This window comes from Notolabrus celidotus, chromosome 11 (genome assembly GCF_009762535.1).
Source record: "Notolabrus celidotus isolate fNotCel1 chromosome 11, fNotCel1.pri, whole genome shotgun sequence".
NCBI lineage: Eukaryota > Metazoa > Chordata > Actinopteri > Labriformes > Labridae > Notolabrus > Notolabrus celidotus.
In genome coordinates, this window is record NC_048282.1 from 8897768 (window position 1) to 8919859 (window position 22092).

The 22092-nt window shown below is 40.5% G+C and overlaps 1 protein-coding gene across 3 annotated transcripts in view; it reads left to right on the forward strand.

The window, feature by feature from the left end:
- chchd6a (coiled-coil-helix-coiled-coil-helix domain containing 6a) overlaps window positions 1-22092 on the forward strand; it is a 114218-nt gene that overhangs the window by 63780 nt on the left and 28346 nt on the right. For all 3 annotated transcript variants that reach the window (XM_034696846.1, XM_034696847.1, XM_034696848.1), the window contains 2 exons: window positions 428-498; window positions 21627-21762. In XM_034696846.1, the coding sequence (XP_034552737.1) occupies window positions 428-498; window positions 21627-21762 (207 nt within the window). The remainder of the gene's footprint in view (window positions 1-427; window positions 499-21626; window positions 21763-22092) is intronic.

Below are 22092 nucleotides of genomic sequence, written 5' to 3' on the forward strand. Positions count from 1 at the left end.
ATAATTATCGATATAGACTGATATGAAATATTGTATCCCGATAACATCATTGTCAATATCGCCCAGCACTACCATCCATCACCCTGCACAACTGTTAACATCGACTTAATTGTTTTTTATACCATGTCATCTGACTTCTGTCCTTTCTTTACTAATTCTTCCTATAATAACTAGAAAGTTCATTACCCAACTGTTGATATGATTAGTAATAAGGTGTTACACTGACAACCTTTGTTGTCATATTTAGCTGCAAAAAGTCTCAATGAAGCTGTGCTGATGTTACAAAACAGTAATGAATGTACTGTGAAATAGTCTTCCTCAGTTTAGATTCACACTTAAATAAAAATAAAAATAAACACTAATGCACACAAAATGCTGAAAAAGCTCTGATATTCCCCCTCCCCTGTGTTCTCTTGCATGTCTTTAGAATTTGGAAAGATACGGACAGAGCAAGGAGCAATTCCACCAAGCTGCCTCCGAGGCTGAAGTCAACGTGAGGTGAGACACACACACACACACATCACATACTCACACACAAGCACACACACACAAACCACATGTGGAGTTACACATACGGTAACTAATTTGCTGTTCCAAAAGTGAGAAAATATTATTCCCTTGGGCCTTGGACACCCACCCACCGATCCCCACATGTACACACACACACGCACACACACACACAGCAGACTAATAAGCAGCCACGGATAGTGATCTGCTCTTTTCCTCATTTTTAACCAGTTAAATGCAAATGTTCTCTCGAGCACACCTGACTAATGTGATAAGTGTTTTAATTGGCTGCTTTAATTAAGCTCAATTTAACAATACTGTGTTACCGTCCTTGCTTCCCGCTGTAGACTTGTAATAAGCTGCAGCGAGGGTAGCTAATTATGGCTACTGCTGTCGAGAAAACCTCCCACTGAAATCCAAATTAGAAACGGGGCCTTGACCTGCTGTTAGAGCTCGTGTCACACAAGTAAACTGAGTTTTCATGTAGCAAGAGTTAAAGTCGACATAATTGTGTGGTATATGTCTGTATGGATGAGGACAGAACACACAACACAGCTTTAATGCTCGTTATGGTTGTCGGTGTGTCGTTATCTCTGACAGTCTCTGTAAGTCACCTTTTCATCCCTAAAGTGGATCATATATTTTTATGCCACTATGACTGCAAGTTATTTGTTTTAATTGAAATGATGCTGCAACTTGCTCCTCTGTCAGGCTTTCATGTTTCTCACTGTGATCAAACACACAATCAGCAAGACTTATAGCAACATTAGTGAAGGAAAAAAAGTCCAACAGGGCTTAAAAAAACCCCACTCAAATGATCGTACATTGTTCAGACAAACCTCCAGGTGAGCCAAACTTTCCGAAAATGAAAAACAAATTTTATAATTAGTGTGAAAAACAGTCAGCTGTCCATTTCTGTCTCCGTTTACTGACTGACGCCTTGGTTTAACTTTGGTAAATGGAAATGGACTTGTACTTACAGTTGAGGTCAAAATGATTAGCCCACCTTGTGAAATCAGATAAAACCCTTGATTTCTCCATGAAAATGACCATTAAAAACAAGTGTTTATAGTTTATGTGTTTCCAAAATAACAAAGACAAATGTTCACTATGTTTGACTTGGATATTTTATTGATGCAATGAATTGAAACAAGAAAAGGTAAAAATGGCATGTCCAAAATTATTAGCCCCCTGGCCTTAAGTAGTCAATAGTGCGCCCGTTCTGAGCCATACCTGACAACAACCTCTTTAACTAGTTCTTTACAAGGTTGGCACATGTCTCTGGAGAGATTGTGGCCCATTTTTCCAATGCAAATTGTTCTAGCTGGTCCAAAATACATGGTGTTTGAGCATGGACATTCACTTTGAGCACCCGCCACAGATTCTTCACAGTATTGAGAGCTGGGCTCTGTACGGGCCACTCCAGGACCTTGGTTTAGGTGTCCTTTAAGAACTGTTTGACCAATTTTGACGTATGCTTTGGATCATTGTCTTGCTGGAAGACCCAGCGCCGACCAAAGCCTAGACTAAGAGAAGAGTTCTTCACATTATCCCTCAAAATGTCAACATAACTTTCTTTTTTCATGATGCCATGCACCAGAACAAGTTTTCCCGTGCCTGAGGCTGCAAACCAGCCCCACGGTAAGATGCTCCCCCCACCATGTTTAATTCTGAGGACCGTGTTCTAAGGATTGAAGGACTCTCCCTTTCTTGGCCAAACATGAACAACATCCATATGCCCAAAAAGTTCCATCAGACCAAAGAATGGACTTCCAAAACTCATCTTTACCTTTCAAATGTTCTCGGGCAAAGCTCAGTCTGGCTCTGATATGCCGCTCTTTGAGTAAAGGGGTTCTTCTGGGACGATGGTCCTGAAGCCCACTATGATGAAGATCCCTCACAACTGTGTTCCTTCAAACATCAACTCCAATGGAGGTCAGGTCAGCAACAATCATCTTGGCAGATGTCCGGGGCTTCTTGCTGACATCTTCGACTACTTTCCTCTCCAAAGTTCTTGAAATCTTGCGTTTTCTACCACGCCTAGGTTTGTTTCTAACAGAGTTTGTCTCCTTGTACTTTGCAATGATGCAACGTACAGCTATTCTAGACACTGTAAAACGCCTGGAAATTACAGTATAGCCTTCCCCCTTATTATGAGCCTCAATTATCTTCTTTCTGAGCTCAAGACTGATTTCCATTGTCTTTGGCATGGTTAGTAAGAGTAGTCTCCCTCAATAACGTGTTCAAGTGCCCTGTTTGGAGTCCCTTAAGGAAATCTCAATGCTGTTTGAATGCTCAGGTGTTGTTAGGAAGCCAACTGACCGACAGGTGTTGTTAGGAAACAAACTGACTGCTCAGGTGTGTTTTAAAAGTAAAAATTCACAGGGGGCTAATAATTTTGACCACCCCATTTTTCACTATATTTGATATAAAGTTATCCTAAAAATGTATTTTACATTCAAAAATGTACCAAAGCTACTAAAGAACACTGGTGAATGTTTGCTTATATCAAGTTTTATCAATGATTCAAACATTGGGCAGAATTTAAGGGAAATGTTCCAGAATTCCTGGGGGGTTAATCATTTTGACCTCAAGTGTATATATCTTTTTTAGTCTTTCTGACCATTCTCAGCATTCTTACACTACTTGTCACATTCACCTACTTGATTACTTGATTTAAAAGAGGTGAGAGTTGGAGCAGACCTACAGCTTTCAGGGAGTGTGTTCCAGATATGTGGTGCATAATGACTAAACGCTGCTTCACCATGTTTTGTTCTGACTCTTGGGACTGAAAGCAGACCAGTACCTGATGATCTCAGAGGTCGAGGTGGTTCATACAGTAGCAGCAGATCAGCAATGTATTTTGGGCCTAAACCATTCAGTACTTTATAAACCATCAGCAGGATTTTAAAGTCTATTCTCTGACAGACAGGAAGCCAGTGTAGAGATCTAAGACCTGGAGTGATGTGGTCTACTTTTTTGGTCCTTGTTAGGACTCGAGCAGCAGCATTCTGTATGAGCTGCAGCCGTCTGATGGACTTTTTAGGGAGTCCTGTAAAGACCCCGTTAAAGTAGTCTAGTCTGCTAAAGATAAATGCATAGACCAGTTTTTCTGCATCCTGCTGAGACATAAGTCCTTTAATCCTTGATATATTCTTAAGGTGATAGTAGGCGGACTTTGCGTACAAGGTTTGCCTGTCAAATATGGAATTATTAACTACATTTAAGAAGGATAACTCAGTGTTGATGGGCTTCTCAAGGTAGCCCTCTCTTTACCCTCGTTCTCCCTCTCCTCCTGATCAGTCCCAAGAAAAACACGTAGATCAAATTACTTCATTTAAGGTTCTACTTAAAAATGAACCAAATTTGAATAATGGTAAATATTTATTATGAATTCAATTCAACAGAGATTTGGTCTTGCCCCTCCACATTCATACATCCATACACAGCTGTGTAGTGTACATGCCCTCCTTATTGTAACATGGAGTGACTGGATGCTGCTATCAGCAGCTTAGTATTAAGAGCCCTGCGTTAGTGTCAGTTTAAAGCATACCTGATTCTGATCTGTGCTGATGTTAAAAAGCAGGTGATCTTACCTCAGGGGAATACTGTACAGTGATACTGCTAATCCTCTACACTAGACACCGTGTGCAAGCGTGTGTGTGTGTGTGTGTATGTGGTGGGAGGGACTCTAAATCCACGAGTGTTTAATCATAGAGGTTGAAATGATCTAATTTTCCTGTATGGTGTTACCTATATAATCAATTATACAGCTTTGACTGGATTCAGAGAGTAGATTATGCTTTAATTCATTCTGTAATCTAATCTCACCCTGACCTCTGGGGAGCTAAACACTGTCGCTCTAATGAGTGGATTAAGGTGTGAGGATAAATGTGTGTCTGTGTGTTTGCTATCAAGGTGTGCACCATGAATGAAATGTAGTGGAAAAGGACCTTTTATAAGTCAGTGACGACATAATGTTTAACTTTGATTATGACTATCGTTGTTATTGCTATTAGCAAACACATGCACGTCTGTTGTGAATAACACACACACAATGCTTAGGTGTGGATGCTGACATGTCAGTCCGGAGTTTGTTTTCATTGAGTTTTGAAAAGTGGTTTTATTTTGCAGTCCTCTGATAATCAGTTTTGTGAGGTGAGGACAAAACACGGACCATATTCAGTGAAATACAACAACAATAACAACAACAACAACAACAACAACCATTGACCATTTGCTACATATCTTCCCCTGCTCTCTACTCCCGAAGGTTTCCTGTGTCTCTTCAGCTGTCCTATCATAAAGGCAAAACATTTCACTAAAAACATGACTTACACAAAGGCATATTATGACATTTTAACTAAAATAAACAGAGGAAGGAGTCAATATTGAGAATGAAGTCTGAAGTTGTAAATTAGAAAAAAGCTTTGATATTCCCAGAGATGTAAATGTAAACTTACAAGAAAAAAACCCACAAAATTATACAGATACAAATGTAGAGAAGAGTTTGAATATTGCCTCTGAAATGAAGTCAAAGTAAACCCAGAAAAAGTTCATTTTCACATCTCTTCTGTCTATTTATCAGAAAAATTACAGCCAACTATCAACAGTATGAGCGCAGCTGTTCGCTGGTTGTTTTACACTATAACAAACGAACAGGTAGCAGCACCTCAGGCGCAAAAACGAACTGACTTCAGATATATGAGAGAGCTCAGAATGAATAAATAATGAAGCATTATTATACAGGTGAAGTGAAAAGTTGTTAGTTGATATATCTGTTTTAGTAAAAGTTTGGAAAGTATATGTTTGTTTAAGGTACATATCTCACATGAAAGTCAACTGTATGTTCTAACGCAACAATAACTCAAAGTATTTTGATGTAGGCATCCTCTTTTAGATTTAGAGTTTGTGTCTAATAATTTTGTTGCCAGTGAAACAAGTTTCCAGACCGCTCCCTGTCAACCATGTTAGAGAGAATACAGACAGACTGTGATGTTTGTAATAGAGAGGCAGAGCCGTGATTCTGGAAACAACAGAAGACAGTACCATGTTCGTACGTTCTTATTTTCCAGTGTTGAGTAATCAGTGAGAAACTTTAGGCAGACTTGGTTTTGTGTTCTACGCTGTTGGAGTGAAGCTTCTCTCTGTGCAGAGCTGTAGAACAAAGCTACTGTAAAATTTGATGTGGGTGACTTGAACCCCCCGTTGCTCCACTGTCTGTGTCATTCTGTAAAAGTATGTGTGTATATGTGACTATATGTGTGTGTGTGTGTGTGATTGTGTGTGTTTTGCGTTAATCCACAGTTTAATCCTTGGAGCAAAACTGAGACGTTTGCTGCCAGCATTCTGAAGTTCGACTGCACCAAAGAGCATGCACTTTTATGTGTGTGCACTTGTGCATAAGAATGAAGGATGGAAATGAAAAGGGCGAAAACAGTGCAACCTGTAGCTCTTGGAGTTTTAAAACTCAGTTGGGGAATGATAAAACAGCTTCCATAACTTTCCTATCATTCTTCTCTCTCTGTTTGCTTCTCTTTATTTGACTTAACTTTCACATTTTCATTTTCGAATCATAAAGTTCACTGAACACCAGAACTCTAAGCCCTAATCTTTATTTTTAGAAGGAATGACACATTTATTTGCCCATCTGACTGCCAACAGTATGTACCACAAATACCATGTATAGATCTGTGCCAAACAGATGACTGACACATTATGCTCCATGCAAGACTAAAAGATCTTGAAATTAAATATCAGTTGGAAAATGCAAAAGCATACAAATTATGGAAGACAAAAAATAACAGAAAAGGAAAACCTAAGCTCACTTAATAAGTGTAACTCACCCATCTAACTGTTAACAAATCTTTGGAAAGAACAGTTAAGTACTGCAAAACTGGGGTCCCCAGAAGGGACCTGGTTGATGCACTTCACCATAGCTTACATCAACATCAACAAATAGTTGGCAGCTGGACCAGATTGTGGTTCAAAACAATTAATTTATTCATATAGAGATATGTAGAGAAGTCCAAAAACAAACAACTTCTGGTGACTAAACTCTTGGGTAAAGCGGCCAAGAACTGATTACTCTTCCAGGGCCACACCTGACCAAGGCTGATGTCTTCCTCAACTCAACTCAACTCAACTCAACTCAACTCAACTCAACTCAACTCAACTCTATTTATATAGCACCTTTCATACATGCAAACATGCAGCCCAAAGTGCTTCACAGAATAACAAAGACAGAAAACAACAGAAATGGTAAAATTTGAAAAGACATGATTATAAATAAAATGCTTAAAAATGAAATAAAATCAACACAGTAAAATTAATTAATAAGTAAGACTAGAAAGAAAAGTTAAAAATAAGGCAAAGTTAATCAGATAAATACAAGAAATAAATAGATAAGTAAATAAGATAAACAAACGTTAAAGCAATGATTATAACAATAATGCAGTCCATAGCTACAAATTAATTATTCCAAATTAAAAGCTAGATTAAAAAGTTAAGTCTTAAGTTTACTTTTCAAAACACACAGAGCTCACCATTCATATGTCCAGAGGCAGAGAATTATATAGTTAAGGGGCATTAATACAGAAAGCTCTCTGGCCGGTGCTTGTGTGAGACACACGAGGAACATTCCTGTCTTTAATACCTGCAATAAGGCAGGAGAGCCACACCTAAAAATGACATGTACATGATGGCGTAATAACCATCATGTACAAGTTTTCCGTCCTTTTGACAGGGCACTTTGGGAGAGACAGGAAATGTGGGGAGAGAGTAAGGGATGGCGTGCATCAATTGAACGATCTTACAACTGTTGCGATTGGGACTGTAGTTTCTGTGCAGGAGGCGCCTGCTCCCACCAACTGAGCCAAACCTAGCAGCAGCCAAACATGACACAAGAATACAGCCGTTGTCTTTTTCACAAGACTAGAGATAACTTTTAATTCAGCCTTTACCCATTACAGCAGCAAAATCTTTGTGCTGCAGCTGTGGATTGTTCACTGTACCTGGGTGGGACTACAGCGTCTGAGATACTGACATGATAGCTTTTGGTGCGAGTTAGTCAGTAACTCTGCAACAAAATAAAACAAGATGTTTTCTATAGTTCAATAAAGCTTCTCAGCTTAATGATTGGTTTGGCACCACAAGAGCTGTCTACTGCCACAAAAAAGAGGGAGTCCTAACAGAGGTCTGTTCACCCTCAGGCTAACCTGGGACTTCCAAACATTGAAGATAAGAAGAATACGCATAACTCATGATTTGCTAGCTCACCATGCCTTATGTGGCTGTGGAATTAAAGATAAAGTAAAAAAAAAGAAAGTCAATGAGAAAAGTTGTCTTCTTGGTCCAGGTTCATTTTGTGTGAGAGAGTGAAAAGAGACAGCCTCGTCTTCACAGTTGAAGGTAATAGAATGATAGAAAAACAAGACAGACCAGGCAGATACCCACGTCTTGCTGCTCAGGTCAGAATCCAAGGCTCTTTAACAAGGCAAACTGTCTGTTGCTGTAGTGGTACATCTAGCCTTAATAGCCAGCCTTTGTCAGATCCTCCCAGTCTGTGTACCAGCCTACGGATATCACTCAATGATAAGGTCGGAAACACTGACAAGCTCAGAGTCAAAGTTTTCGAAAGCAGACCAACACACTGGTTTTTTTATCGTGTTTTTTTTGGTGTGGTTCACTGAATTTGGACCCCATTACATTTCATATTTGTGCATTTCATGCCACTAAACTTTCAGCTCGCTGTTAAAGGAGAACAGAAATACAGCAAAAGGATCTGGATCTGAAAAGAAAAAACGGGTATCTCAAGGAGGAAAGAACTTGGAGTTAAGCGGTGCATTTAGTTCCTCTACACTTCCTAATAGCTTTAACTTACAGCTGCATGGCTCGTAAGCTAATTACCATGTGTTCACTGTGTTTATGCATGCATTACTGACAAGGCCAATTACCAAATTAAATATTGTTACAACTGGAGCCAATATGAGAGAAGCACTGCAGGAATTAACAACAGTGAATGCAACATTATAATCCGGGTGGTCTCATATTTGGGTTAACATTACTAGTGTAGTTAAACAAGTGATGCCTGTTGTTTTTGGTTTCCTGTATATTGTGAACAAAGCTGCAAAAACGGTATTATTTATATAATAAATGACTGTTCAAAAAATTCCAAAGTCATGATTCATGAATAGATTTTTACTCAAAATATTTTCTATGTAGATGAACAAAAACTAGTTATTTAACCACCAACATCACACGTGTCATAAGCCTGTCATTTGAGCCACCATATGAATCAAAAAAATACATTGATTGACTCACTATTCAGTCAGGACTGCTCTCATCAAAAGAGGTAAATTCCCGCCTCAAAACTGCAAATGACTCTTTGTAAACATCATTATTATTATTATTATTATTATTATTATTATTATTATTGTTATTATTATTATTATTATTATTATTATTATTATTATTATTATTATTATTATTATTATTATTTTTATTATTATTATTATTATTATTATTATTACCTCTCTCTCATGTGAATACAAAACCAAGGCAGGGAGAGCACCAGCAAACACCCCATCAGTGACAATACATATGACACTGGTGAAATCAGACACAGCAGAAAAGGAGGGATGGTGGCTGTATAGTATGAAGTGGTTTACAGCGCAAGCAGCAAAAGTAACCAGGCTAAAGCTGTTTAAATAGAGCAGCTTGACTTAATGGCCTGCCTGAACTAACGCTATGCTCAATTAGTTGAGTGATGTGTGAAATCAAAATATTCTACACACAGAAACGGCATTGAATATCACACTGTAATACACATTGTTACTAAGGTTACCCCTAAATTATCCACTTTCTCTCTTGCAAAAAGAGAGCTGTTCACCCTTTATTCTCAGCAGTGTGCATGGTGTGTATTGGTTAAAGCTGTAAAACTGAAAAGGAATTTAGTTCACTAATACACCATACATAAAGAAGTGTGAAAGGCCCTGAGAGCTGCACCTCTGCTTCACTGTTTACAAGAGACAAAGTGAAGTCTAAGTACAAGTACATGGAGGAGCCTCTCTGCCTGGTTGTAGTTGTGATAGGGATGGAGAGATGGGAGAGTGAAGGAGTGTTGAGATACAAGATAGGGGAGAAGAGGATGTGTGCCCTCAGTCAATTGAAAAGCTGTCAGGGTACAGGTGCATACAAGCTACAAGCAAGAGATAAGAGGCAACTCTGTCTCTCTGGCTGTTTTCCTCTTCACCTCTTCTGCCCTTTTTCTCACTTGTTATCCTCTCTCTGCCTCTCTTTACTTCTCCTCTGCACCAGTATTAATCAAACTGGTAATGTCGGAGCAGTGTGCTCAGTAATTCTGACTCTGACACGTCAAATGCCATTTCCAACCTTAACAGATAAGGATGGACCTGTTTACCTCACGCTCTTTCATTCTGCCTTCAGAGCACCAAGGTTATTTAGGGTGAAAGAGATTCATTCCACACTTCTTCCCCTCTGCACCAGGATTATACCGATAATAGCTCCTAACTTGTTCAAGCTGATTATTGAAGCGCTGCAAAACAAGTGCAAGATATCTGCATTTCTATTAGTTAGAATCAAGCTAACCTCAAAGCTGTTGACATTTGGTGAAATACGTTTTAAGTTTACAGGAGAAGATTGATTACGCTATCCATCTTGTACACAAATGATGCTACAAGCTTAGCACACCTGGATCTGAGGAGTTTATCCCATTCCTCTTTGCACATCCTCTCAAGCTTGATGAGGTTGGATGGGGAGCGTCGGTGCACAGCTATTTTCAGGTCTTTCCAGAGATGTTCAATCGGGTTTAAGTCCGGGCTCTGGCTGGGCCACTCAACGACATTCAGAGACTTGTCCTGAAGCCACTCCTTTGTTATCTTGGCTGTGTGCTTAGGATCTGTGTCCTGTTGGAATGTGAACCTTCGCTGCAGTTTGAGGTCCAGAGCACTCTGGAGCAGGTTGTCGTCAAGAATCTCTCTGTACTTTGCTGCGTTCATCTTTCCCTTGATCCTGACTAGTCTCCCAGTTCCTGCCGCTGAAAAACTTCCCACAGCATGATGCTGCCACCACCATGCTTCACTGTAGGGATGGTATTGGCCAGATGATGAGCAGTGCCTGGGTTCCTCCAGACATTCAGGCCAAAGAGTTCAATCTTGGTTTCATCAGACCAGAGAATGTTGTTTCTCATGGTCTGAGAGTCCTTTAGGTGCCTTTTGGCAAACTTTCATGTGCTTTGTACTGAGGAGTGGCTTCCGTCTGGCCACTCCACCATAAAGACCTGATCTGTGGAGTGCTGCAGAGATGGTTGTCCTTCTAGAAGGTTCTCCCATCTCCACAGAGGAACACTGGAGCTCTGTCAGAGTGACCGTTGGGTTCTTGGTCACCTCCCTGAACAAGGCCCTTCTCCCCCAATCACTCATTTTGGCCAGGCGGCCAGCTCTAGGGAGAGTCCTGGTGATTTCAACTTCTTTCATTTACGTATGATGGACACCACTGTGCTCTTTTGGATCTTCAATGCAGCAGAATTTCGTCTGTACGCTTCCCCAGATCTGTGCCTCGATACAATCCTGTCTCGGAGGTCTACAGACAATTCCTTTGACTTCATGGCTTGGTTTGTGCTCTGACATGCACTGCCAACTGTGGGATCTTATATAGACAGGTGTGTGCCTTTCCAAAACACGTCCAATCAATTGAATTTACCACAGGTGGACTCCAATCACGTTGTAGAAAGATTTCAAGGATGGTCAGAGGAAACAGGATGCGCCTGAGCTCAATTTTGAGTTTCAAAGGAAAGGGTCTGAATACTTATGCACATGCGATATTTGAGTGTTTTATTTTTAACTCATTTGCAAAAATTTTTACAAAATATTTTTCACTTTGTCGTTATGGGGTATTATGTGTAGACTTTAGAGGGGAAAAAAAAAATTTAATCCATTTTTGAATATGGCTGTAACATAACAAAATGAAGAAAAAGTTAAGGGGTCTGAATATTTTCCGTACCCACTGTAAATAGTTAAAATAAATGAAAGAAAAATGGACAAGGATAAGAGTTAAGACTAAAAATATCAATAGAGTTGAATTGATAAATAATAAAAAACAGATAGTTAAAATATAAAAAATAATAGAACAACATTAAAATCAATATGAAACAGTAAGTAATAAAAGCCAGACTGAATAGAGACTTTTTAGTTTATTTTTTATAAGTCTCAATATCTCCAGAGCCTCTCAGATCCTTTGGCAGGCTAAACCGACATCCAGGAGTTTGGTGCTTTAAAGCAGCATCACCAATAGTTTTCTTATTCTCTGAGGAGCAGCTAAAATAGTACCCATGGTAGTGGCTTGCCAATTACAGATAGCTTGATAGTAAAGCTTGGCTGTCTATTTAAGACTTATTTATTTTGATAATTTATAGATTGGGTTTAGTTCTGTATTAAATGATTAAAAACATCAGTTGAAACCTACTTCCACTTTTTAATGACAGTCCAGGGAAATACGTAAAGAAGGCCCACTATGTTTCATCACCATCAGGAAAATTTCGAAACAGAGGGCCTTGTGGGTTTTTCACCAGCGTTGGTTCTCCCCATAGACTGTATAAAATATGGACGTAGTGTCCGTGATGTCACCCATCTGTTTCTGAAGAACTGTTTTGAGACCAATCGTCGGCGGGAGCCATATTGCTTCTGTCGATCCAGTGTGACGTAAAGAGGCGGGCTTTGAGCCTCCTAGCCTTTCCTGCTTTCCTGTAGGCAGCTGTGTCTCTCATTGGAAGACTAGTAATCTCAATATCTTTGAAATTGCCGCGTTAGATAAAATTCACCCCCCTCACAGTGAGAGCACATCGAGAAATGAGCTATTCAGGCTACACTCGTCTTTTGTACCAGGCTGTAAACATGTTTATTAATGCTGCAAAGATCGTCTTTTTCCCATTCATGTGTATCTGACTTCTGGTACTTCCGGAGCCAGCCTCAAGCGGATCCTCGATGAACTGCAGCTTTTAACACTTCTGCTTTGGACTTATATTTTTAGACCGGAGGTTGCCGCTTGGTTCTCCCACACCTATAAGGGGGAGTGAGATGAGAGGCTACAGGTTGGCTAACATCTATGACTTTCTAAATGTCACAAGTAGCCAATGGGTGGTTGTGGTTGAGTGGTATAATTTTCTTTCAGTCGGAGCGCTGATGGCCTAGCAGTCTAAGCGTCCCGTGTATAGAGGCTATAGTCCTCGTCGCAAAGGTCGCTGGTCGACCTTTACTGCATGTCTTCCCCCACTCTCTACTCCCCACATTTCCTGTCTCTCTTCAGCTGTCCTATCCAATAAAGGCAAAAAAAATGATCTTTCATTGTGAGGGTTGGTGGTTCAATCCCAGCTTAAATAGCCAGTGGTTTGTGAGTAGGACTACTCAAGACGGATGTGCTATTAACATGGCAGCCTCTACTTTCAGTGTATGAATGTGGCATGAATGGGTAACTGTGGCTTGTAGCGTAGATAGAGCTTTGAGTGGTCAGACTGCAGAAAGTGCTAAATAAGTATAGACTATTTTAATTTAGCATAGAGAATGAAAGCAGGGGGAAGGATTAACTTGGATAAAAAATGTCACTCAGTGAGATTTAGCGGAGCTGGTAGGCTGTTGTTTCAGCTTTGGACAGAACCAGGCTTTGAGTTGATCCACTTTCTTCATTATTAACTAAGCTAATTCCCTGCAGACTCAATCATACTGTGCATGTAATTAAAGTCATAAATGTAAACAAACCTTTTACCCAAAATGTTGGCAAGAGAGGTTCTATCTTTAAACATCCAAATGGTGTTAATTCTGCCTGTCAGATTTTCTGCACAAACTCAATCCATGTATTTCTGTCATGACAGTCACCTGTGATTGGCGCAGGTAAGCCATACTCTCTCGTCTTTAAAAGACCTGTGTTCTCAGGTAATGATAAGATTGTAGAGAGCAGCAGTAACGATGAATACGTCCTCCTTGACATGAGGGCTTAAGACAAGCTAACTGTGTGAGTTGTAGAGAGACAAGTAGGAGAGAGTGTAAAACAGAATGTCAAACATAATGTTAATCCTTACAGTGCAGGCTGAAGTGTTCAGTGATAAGAGAACTATTTGACTTCAGGAACAGAGGGCACATAAAGAAAGAAGAAATCCCTAGGTTTAATACTTGGGGATTTGCAATGCACTTTATTTCATAATATTAAAATGTTCACATTAATTAAAAACAAAAGCTACAAAAGTCAGATAATTTGAAATAAGGAATGAACAAATATTCATTATGCAGCTTTGTTTCCTCTGAAGTTTTTCTTGCAACAAAGAGAGAAATCTTTTTACAATAAGTGACAAATGATGATGGTTAGAATTAAGATTACCTTTTATCCTCCTTATTGTAATTATTACAACTTATGGTAAAGTGACTGCTCTATTTATGGCTTTTTGGTCCTGAGTTACATGTTATCCACAAACACCCTGTTTTGTTTTTTTTACCAAATCCCCAAACTGATGAGGAAACTGATGAGAAAAAACGGTTTGTGTGTACGGAAGCTACCTCGCTTTTTTCTGTCATCTCCTCCACATGATTTGCGCTGCAGTGAAAGCCACGTAATGATGGCTAACTATCTAGTTACTCAGTCTTCTTCTGCTGATGCTTCTTCATCTTCCCTCCGTTTAATGGCGGGTGGCAACCATAATGAACTACTGCCGCCTCCAGCAATTAGATGCATATTATTATTTTTTTAAATATACAACCAGAGCCATGCATTTACATATAAAAGGGACAGAGGACAAACTATTGAACGTGTAATACAACATTCCTCGGTGCTGGTGCACAAGCAAGACATAGCAGACTTTTACTGAAACTATACTGTAGCCCTCAAGTCAGTCACATTAATGGATTCTCTCGTTTTTTCCCCTTTGGCGCTTTCTGTGAGATGTTAACAAGATTTTCTAATTAGCTGCCTAAAACACAGAACAGATACCAACACTTTGTAGTTGACAAGATGGAAATAAAATGGCATGCAGGATAAACAATGCTTCATATGTATAGCCAAGGCTATTAAGGAAAACACAAAAAACATCAGTCCAACTCGGAGAGAAGCGTGGTTTAGAGGCGATAAAAGCATCTTCCTTATCAGTCCCGTAGCTTTGCCAGAGGCTTTTGTAGTCAGCGGTGTGTTTTGTGTCTTTTCCATTTTCCAATTTCTTTCCTTTCATTTCTCTCCCTCTCTTTGTCTCGGTAAGCTGGTCTGCGTGCTCCAGAAGTCTGAGGCCTCTGTGTGCAGTACGCCTCCGCCTTCGCTGGCGGAGATTAAAAATAATGGGCAGCACCATTAATTAAGCAACTAATCTGACTGTTTATGTTTTGTCATATTTACCGCTCATGGGTGCGTGAAAACTCTCCCAAAAAATGTCTCTCCCTAGAATGCTTTCACAGCACCCCATACACATCAAAAACAACAACATCCCTGAACATGGCTCAACAGGCTGTCAGGGACGCTGCTTTACCTCGTTCCAGCTTAAGAAACCCAAGGCCTCCCCTTCCTCCAGCTCGCTCCACTCCTATTTATTTATTTTTGTAAGCGGCTCAGTTAATATTGTTGATTTAAAACCTCACCTTCAATTTGTCGTAGCATGTGGACAGAGCTTTAGCTTTCGCTGCGGCTGAGCCAATTTTCTGCTTCAAGCGCCTTTAATAAACCACGCAGCGCTATCAGGAGGCTTTGGCTTCCCTGATGAAGGCCATTTATTTCAAATTAAAGGAGAGTTCCTTATCTTCTGCAGCCTCAAACGGAGAGCGAGATAAAGATGGCGCGCCTTGGTGTTGTCCTCTCTGTGTTGTTAATGTGATGAGAGAAAAGGAGGAGGGGGGAGAGCGAGGGGAGAAGTGAGAAAGGAGACTGAGTTTGAGAGAAGACAGAGACAAAAAGTAGACATTAAAGAGGCAAGATAAACCACTGGAGGTGGTGCTGGGGGAACAGAGTAATCTGATTGGCTGTCATCTTTTTAAAATGGTCTTATGATAGAACACCAATAGATGCTTCATCCCTTCCCCTTTCATCTTTTTATCTCACTTGCTTCCTTTATGTGTTTTTCCCTCCGTCTGTTCGTTTTCCTCTTTAACCTCAGTCTCCCAGGCTCAGATAAACTGCATGATACTGCTGCTGATGATGAATGGCATGTGTGTGCATGTGTGGACGTTGATTTGCTGTAATTGAAACGCTGAGGTCAGTTCTCCTCCGTGAATCAAAGCCAAAAAGAGCCTTTAATTCGGCTTTCAATTAAACCCGGTGTTAAATGCTCCTCACTGAGAAGGTGTGCACGGAGCACCGTGTGGAGGGGGTCCACGTGTGTGCGTGAACACTGTTTACAGTCTACTACAAAGTGTGTGTGGGTGTGTACATTTGTGCATGCGCATTCCCTACCTGCGTGGGTGTATGTAACTGGCTTGTCTCTGCTTCAATCAGTCAGAATCCATTACAGCGAGGCGCCCAGGCAGCAGGCCTGTCATAGTTAACAATCACACAGATAGACAGGCAAAGACCAATTATAATACAGCCCACATATCAAATTAGGCACGGCTGATTCAATCTCTCAAAGCACACTTTTCTGCTGTATTTGATCAGAATGATCCTACCCACTCAATTAAATGTGATTTAGCACTAATTGCATGATTTGCAGTGAAGCACGTTCTTTGCTCAGCGTAGCTTTTTGAACAGGTTGGTGTGTGTACAATTATTAATTGTTCTTAGCTTTGTCTTCTCTCATTCTCAGACCTTTTGTTATTCATGCTAAATATAAATATTTTTTCTTCATCTTCGAAAAAATCACATCTTTTTGTTCTTTTATTGGCTGCATGAACATGTCAATAAAATGGGCAGTCACTGTCTCGTCTGCAGATTTGACTGCATCCCATTCTGTCCCTCTTTTCTCAGCGTAAAAAGCTGGAATAATTCTTTCTTTCTTCCTGAACTTCTTTCTACCACATCTACCATCCCTCTCTTCTGCTTACATTATTTTGCTGCCATCTTCTTCAGCCACTTAATTCAGGGTTCCCACGCGTCCTGGAAAACCTGGAAAACAGGGAAAACAGTTGACCAGTTTTCCAGCACTGGAAAACACCTGAAAAATGGGAGAAAAAGTCAAATGTCCTGGAAAATCACATATAGTCCTGGAAAATGATTCCAACATGGCTGCGTTTGACCTGACCCGATTAACAACAACTTTTTTCACATCTTTTCTCCTTCACTTGGTCATAATATTGCATTCACAGAAGACGGGGGTTTATCGTTTATGTTTTATGGTACATTAACCTTGTAGAGTGCTCTTTTGATTCAAAGAGTCTTATATTTAAGTTATAGTGTGACCAGCGGAGTCGGGCAGAGAGCTCAGGGGTCTGTGCCTCACAACTTTCTCTGCAGGCTGAGAGCTCAATTACTGTACTCTAGCTCAGTTGTTCTCAAAGTGGGGTCCTGGGACCCCTGGGGGTCCATGAACCATAGCGTGGGGGTCCGTGAAATAATTTGAATAGATTTCTAATAAATTACAAAATTGTGCTGTCATTACAAAACAGCATATACACCATTGTTATGATACCATTTGGTGGCTTGAAAGGATATGTTAGTACTACTACTACTACTACTACTGTTAATTTTCTGAAAGCGTTTAAGATCAATTACTTGAAAAGTATAAATGCTGTCATGTTGAGTCCACAAGGAATGAAATGACCCTCTGTTTTAAAGTATACAAGTGGGATTTACTTGATTCAAATTGAAGTGTTATCTGTTTATCACTATGGTACAGGTCTGAAGTATTTACATTGATACGTTTTACAATACAAATAGTTCCGAGGGAAACTAAGAGTGCAAATGGTAGTAAGCATGTGCTTTAGTGATGGGAAAGTCGGCTCTTTTCAGAGAGCCGGCTCTTTTAACTCGGCTCCCAAAGAAGACTCTATTGAGTCCCGAACAGCTCCTAATTTAGGCTCTTTTGTAGCCGTATGTTTTACCTTAACTTTGCAAAAACTAATGGTTTGTGTTGAAAACCCTTTTACGTACAGTGTTTTTATGAGAAGCCTTATCATTGACCAATTTTGTGCATTTATTATTTTACATAACCATTCTTACCCTGATCCTAGGGTTAGGATTAGGGTTAGGGTTGTGACTAGGGTTTAGGGTTAGGGTGAGGGTTAGGGTTAGGGTTAGGGTAAGGGTTAGGATTAGGGTTAGAGTTAGGGTTAGGATTAGGGTTAGGGTTAGGGTTAGGGTTATGATTAGGGTTAGGGTTAGTGTTAGGATTAGGGTTAGGGTTAGGGTTATGATTAGGGTTAGGGTTAGTGTTAGGATTAGGGTTAGGGTTAGGGTTATGATTAGGGTTAGGGTTAGGGTTAGGGCTAGGGTTAGGGTTAGGGTTATAATTAGGGTTAGGATTAGGGTTAGGGTTAGGGTTAGGGTAAGGGTTAGGGTTATGGTTAGTGTTAGGATTAGGGTTAGGGTTAGGGTTATGATTAGGGTTAGGGTTAGGATTAGGGTTAGGGTTAGGGTTAGGGTTAGGGTTATGATTAGGGTTAGGGTTAGGATTAGGGTTAGGGTTAGGGTTAGGGTTAGGGTTAGGGTTATGATTAGGGTTAGGGCTAGGGTTAGGGTTATGATTAGGGTTAGGGTTAGTGTTAGGATTAGGGTTAGGATTAGGGTTAGGGTTATGATTAGGGTTAGGGTTAGGGTTAGGGCTAGGGTTAGGGTTAGGGTTATGATTAGGGTTAGGATTAGGGTTAGGGTTAGGGTTAGGGTAAGGGTTAGGGTTAGGGTTAGTGTTAGGATTAGGGTTAGGGTTAGGGTTATGATTAGGGTTAGGGTTAGGATTAGGGTTAGGGTTAGGGTTAGGGTTATGATTAGGGTTAGGGTTAGGATTAGGATTAGGGTTAGGGTTAGGGTTAGGATTAGGGTTAGGGTTAGGGTTAGTGTTAGGATTAGGGTTAGGGCTAGGGTTAGGGTTATGATTAGGGTTAGGGTTAGTGTTAGGATTAGGGTTAGGATTAGGGTTAGGGTTAGGGTTATGATTAGGGTTAGGGTTAGGGCTAGGGTTAGGGTTAGGGTTAGGGTTGTGATTAGGGTTAGGGTTAGGATTAGGGTTAGGGTTAGGGCTAGGGTTAGGGTTAGGATTAGGGTTAGGGTTAGGGTTAGGGTAAGGGTTATGATTAGGGTTAGGGTTATGATTAGGGTTAGTGTTAGGATTAGGGTTAGGGTTAGGGTTAGGATTAGGGTTAGGGTTAGGGTTATGATTAGGGTTAGGGTTAGGGTTAGGGCTAGGGTTAGGGTTAGAGTTAGGGTTAGGATTAGGGTTAGGATTAAGGTTAGGGTTAGGGTTATGATTAGGGTTAGGGTTAGGGCTAGGGTTAGGGTTAGGGTTAGGGCTAGGTTTAGGGTTAGGATTAGGGTTAGGGTTAGGGTTAGGGTTATGATTAGGGTTAGGGTTAGGGCTAGGTTTAGGGTTAGGGTTAGGTTTAGAACCAGAACTAAACTCAAGCAAACAGAACCAGAACCAAACCAAACCCAACTAGAACGGAACCAGACCTGAACGAGAACCGAACCAGAACAGGACCAAACCAGAACAGGACCAAACCAGAACAGGACCAAACCAGAACCGAACCAGACCCGGACCAGAATCGGACAAGAAACGTACCAGAACTGAACCCGAACCTTACCAGAACCGAACAAGAACCGAACCGCAACAGAACCGAACCGTATCAGAACCGTATCAGAACCGATCCAGAACCGAACCGAACTGTACTAGAACCGAACCAGAACAGGACTGAACCAGAACCGAACCAGAACCGAACCGTACCAGAACCGAACCAGAACCGAACCAGAACCGAACCAGAACTGAAAAAGAAACGTACCAGAACTGAACCCGAACCTTACCAGAACCGAACAAGTACCGAACCGTACCAGAACCGAACCGAACCATACCAGAACCGAACCAAACTGTACTAGAACCGAACCAGAACAGGACCAGAACCGAACCCGAACCATACCAGAACTGAACCCAAACCGTACCAGAACCGAACCAGAACCGAACTTGAACCGAGCCGTACCAGAACCGAACCAGAACCGAACCAGAACCGTACCAGAACTAAACCCGAACCGTACCAGAACCGAACAAGAACCGAACCGTACCAGAACCAGACAAGAACTGAACCAGAACCGAACCGAACCAGAACTGAACTCTAGCAAACAGAACCAGAACCAGAACCAAACTCAAGCAAACAGAACCAGAACCAAACTCGAGCAAACAGAACCAGAACCAAACTCATGCAAACAGAACCAAATTCAAGCACACATACATTTTTTAAATCTCTGAGAGATCTTCAAATACAGAGTGCGTCTTTACACCGGTGCAATTTTTTTCGGAGTTTACGGTAACTCATAAAACAAAGCAAATGTCACGTTTTTTTGTTTATCAACCACAGGATGAATATCATGATTAAGCAGGTATATTTTGAGGTTGAGTTGAGAAACATTTGCGGCCATTTTTGTCATTAAGTTCTATTTAGGTCATTAAAGCACTGATCCACTGATCATCATTATTATTTAATTATTTCAGTAAGGCAGCTTCTTAATTCCTTTGCTGGTTCTTTTGTTTTTTTCTTAGCTCATTTTATATTTTTTGAGAAAAGAGAAAGCTGAGATGTTGCCCATCATTGTTACTTGGTTGCACTAATAAAGTGAAGTTCTGTACATCTGTGGTTGCATTATTCTATTATCAATTTGCCATAATTTTTAAGTATGTAAGAGATGATTTCATTGATAGCCATAGACTACACGTCTTTCAATGTAGACTTCCACTGAGAGGAACATATTGGACTATTTAGGAACTAAATTAGGAACTAAATTTAGACTGTCATACCAGCTTGATCATCAATGAAAATGTCCTGGAAATGTCCTGGAAAATGATCTCTGGAAAAGAGTGGGAACCCTGTTAATTTCCATTCCCGTTACCCTCTTTGGCAATAGCACCATTGCCTGGCGTGACCAAGCAGCAACCTCCGGCTGCAAGAATTGAAGCCAATGCGGAAGTGTTAACAGCTGCAGTTTCTTGAGTGTCTGCATGAGGCTGGCTCTGGAAATACCGGAAACCACATACACACTAATTCAAAAAGGGCGATCTTGCAGTGTAGTCTGGAAAGCTATTTCTCAATCGACTCACGCTGTACAGGGGTGAATTTTTTTCATAACGCAGCAGTTTTGAAGATATTGAGATTACAAGTTTTCCATTACGAGAGCTACAGCTGACTTGATTGACAGACGGGAACACTGTACGTAGCTGTCAGCAAGTAGGCTCAAAGCCCGCCTCTTTACCTCACACTAGCTCGACTGAAGTGACATCACAGATACTACGTCCATTATTTATACAGTCTATGGGCGTGACGTGGTGAGTCAAATTGGCAGGGAAATCTTGTTTGGCAGGGCTCATGTTGTTTTTAAATGCTGGCTAAACTCTGATACTAAACCTAATACTTTCTCAGGTTCACCAGATGGCTGAGGATGAAATAATGACATATTCAAAATGAAATAACATATTTTTAACTGGGTAATGGTTTCTATATAACATTGTCTATACTAGTGATAAAATTATTCTTAGTGCTGTCTTACACTGGCAGTGTGTTACCTGCATGATGTTTGATCTGGCACACACACAAGCTGCATTATGGCTAGACGAAAATATTTAGAACCACTAAGCTAGAGTACTTGCAGAATCTAAAATGTGTGCAGCTGTGGGTGAGGGTAACAACAAAACATGTTAATGCCACCTTGAAAAAGCACCCAACCAAAAATTGCAGATCCTTCCATACAAACTTCATTATAGAGATCAGAAAGTCCCAAACAGAATCCCAAACTTCACTTACATTTGCTAAAGAAAAATCCAGAGTATGTTCAGGAGATGTGTGTTTGAATTATCTGGTCTTTTTTAAGTATGCTGAACAAATGTTCATTTCAACCCGGTATCAATCTGCTTTTCTTCTTTAAAGTGTCAGCAATAAGGAGGGACTGACGCCTTGTGTATTTTCACACCACTTATATTTCCACTTCTCTTTGTCTCTCTGCAGGTATCGCAGCACAGAGCCGGTGTGTGTTGGCGTGCAGACTCAGATTCTATCCTGTTACAGAGCCAACAGAGACCAGACCCTTAAGTGTTCAGACCTGGCCAAAGAGTACATGAAGTGTATCGACGCTGCAAAGAAGGTGAGAGCTTTAACTTCAAACCAGGAGGGGATGGGAATTTAAAAATAAGCTGAAAGATCAGAAGAGTTAATTTATCTGAAACTAAATACACCTCACTCCGTGGTTATCGTAAAGATTTCACCTTGTTATACATATTTAATCTCAAGTCTTGTTGCCGGAAACAGTTTTTTTAATAATAACAATAGTAATTATGATATAAATAATAGCACATTGTACTTCACAGGCCCCTCAAAGACCTTACATTCCACTTTGAGTGATGGCGTTTGAAGTTTTCCACGGAGAGATGTGCTGTTATTTTTAAAGCTGCACTCTGTATGATGTAAAAGAAAG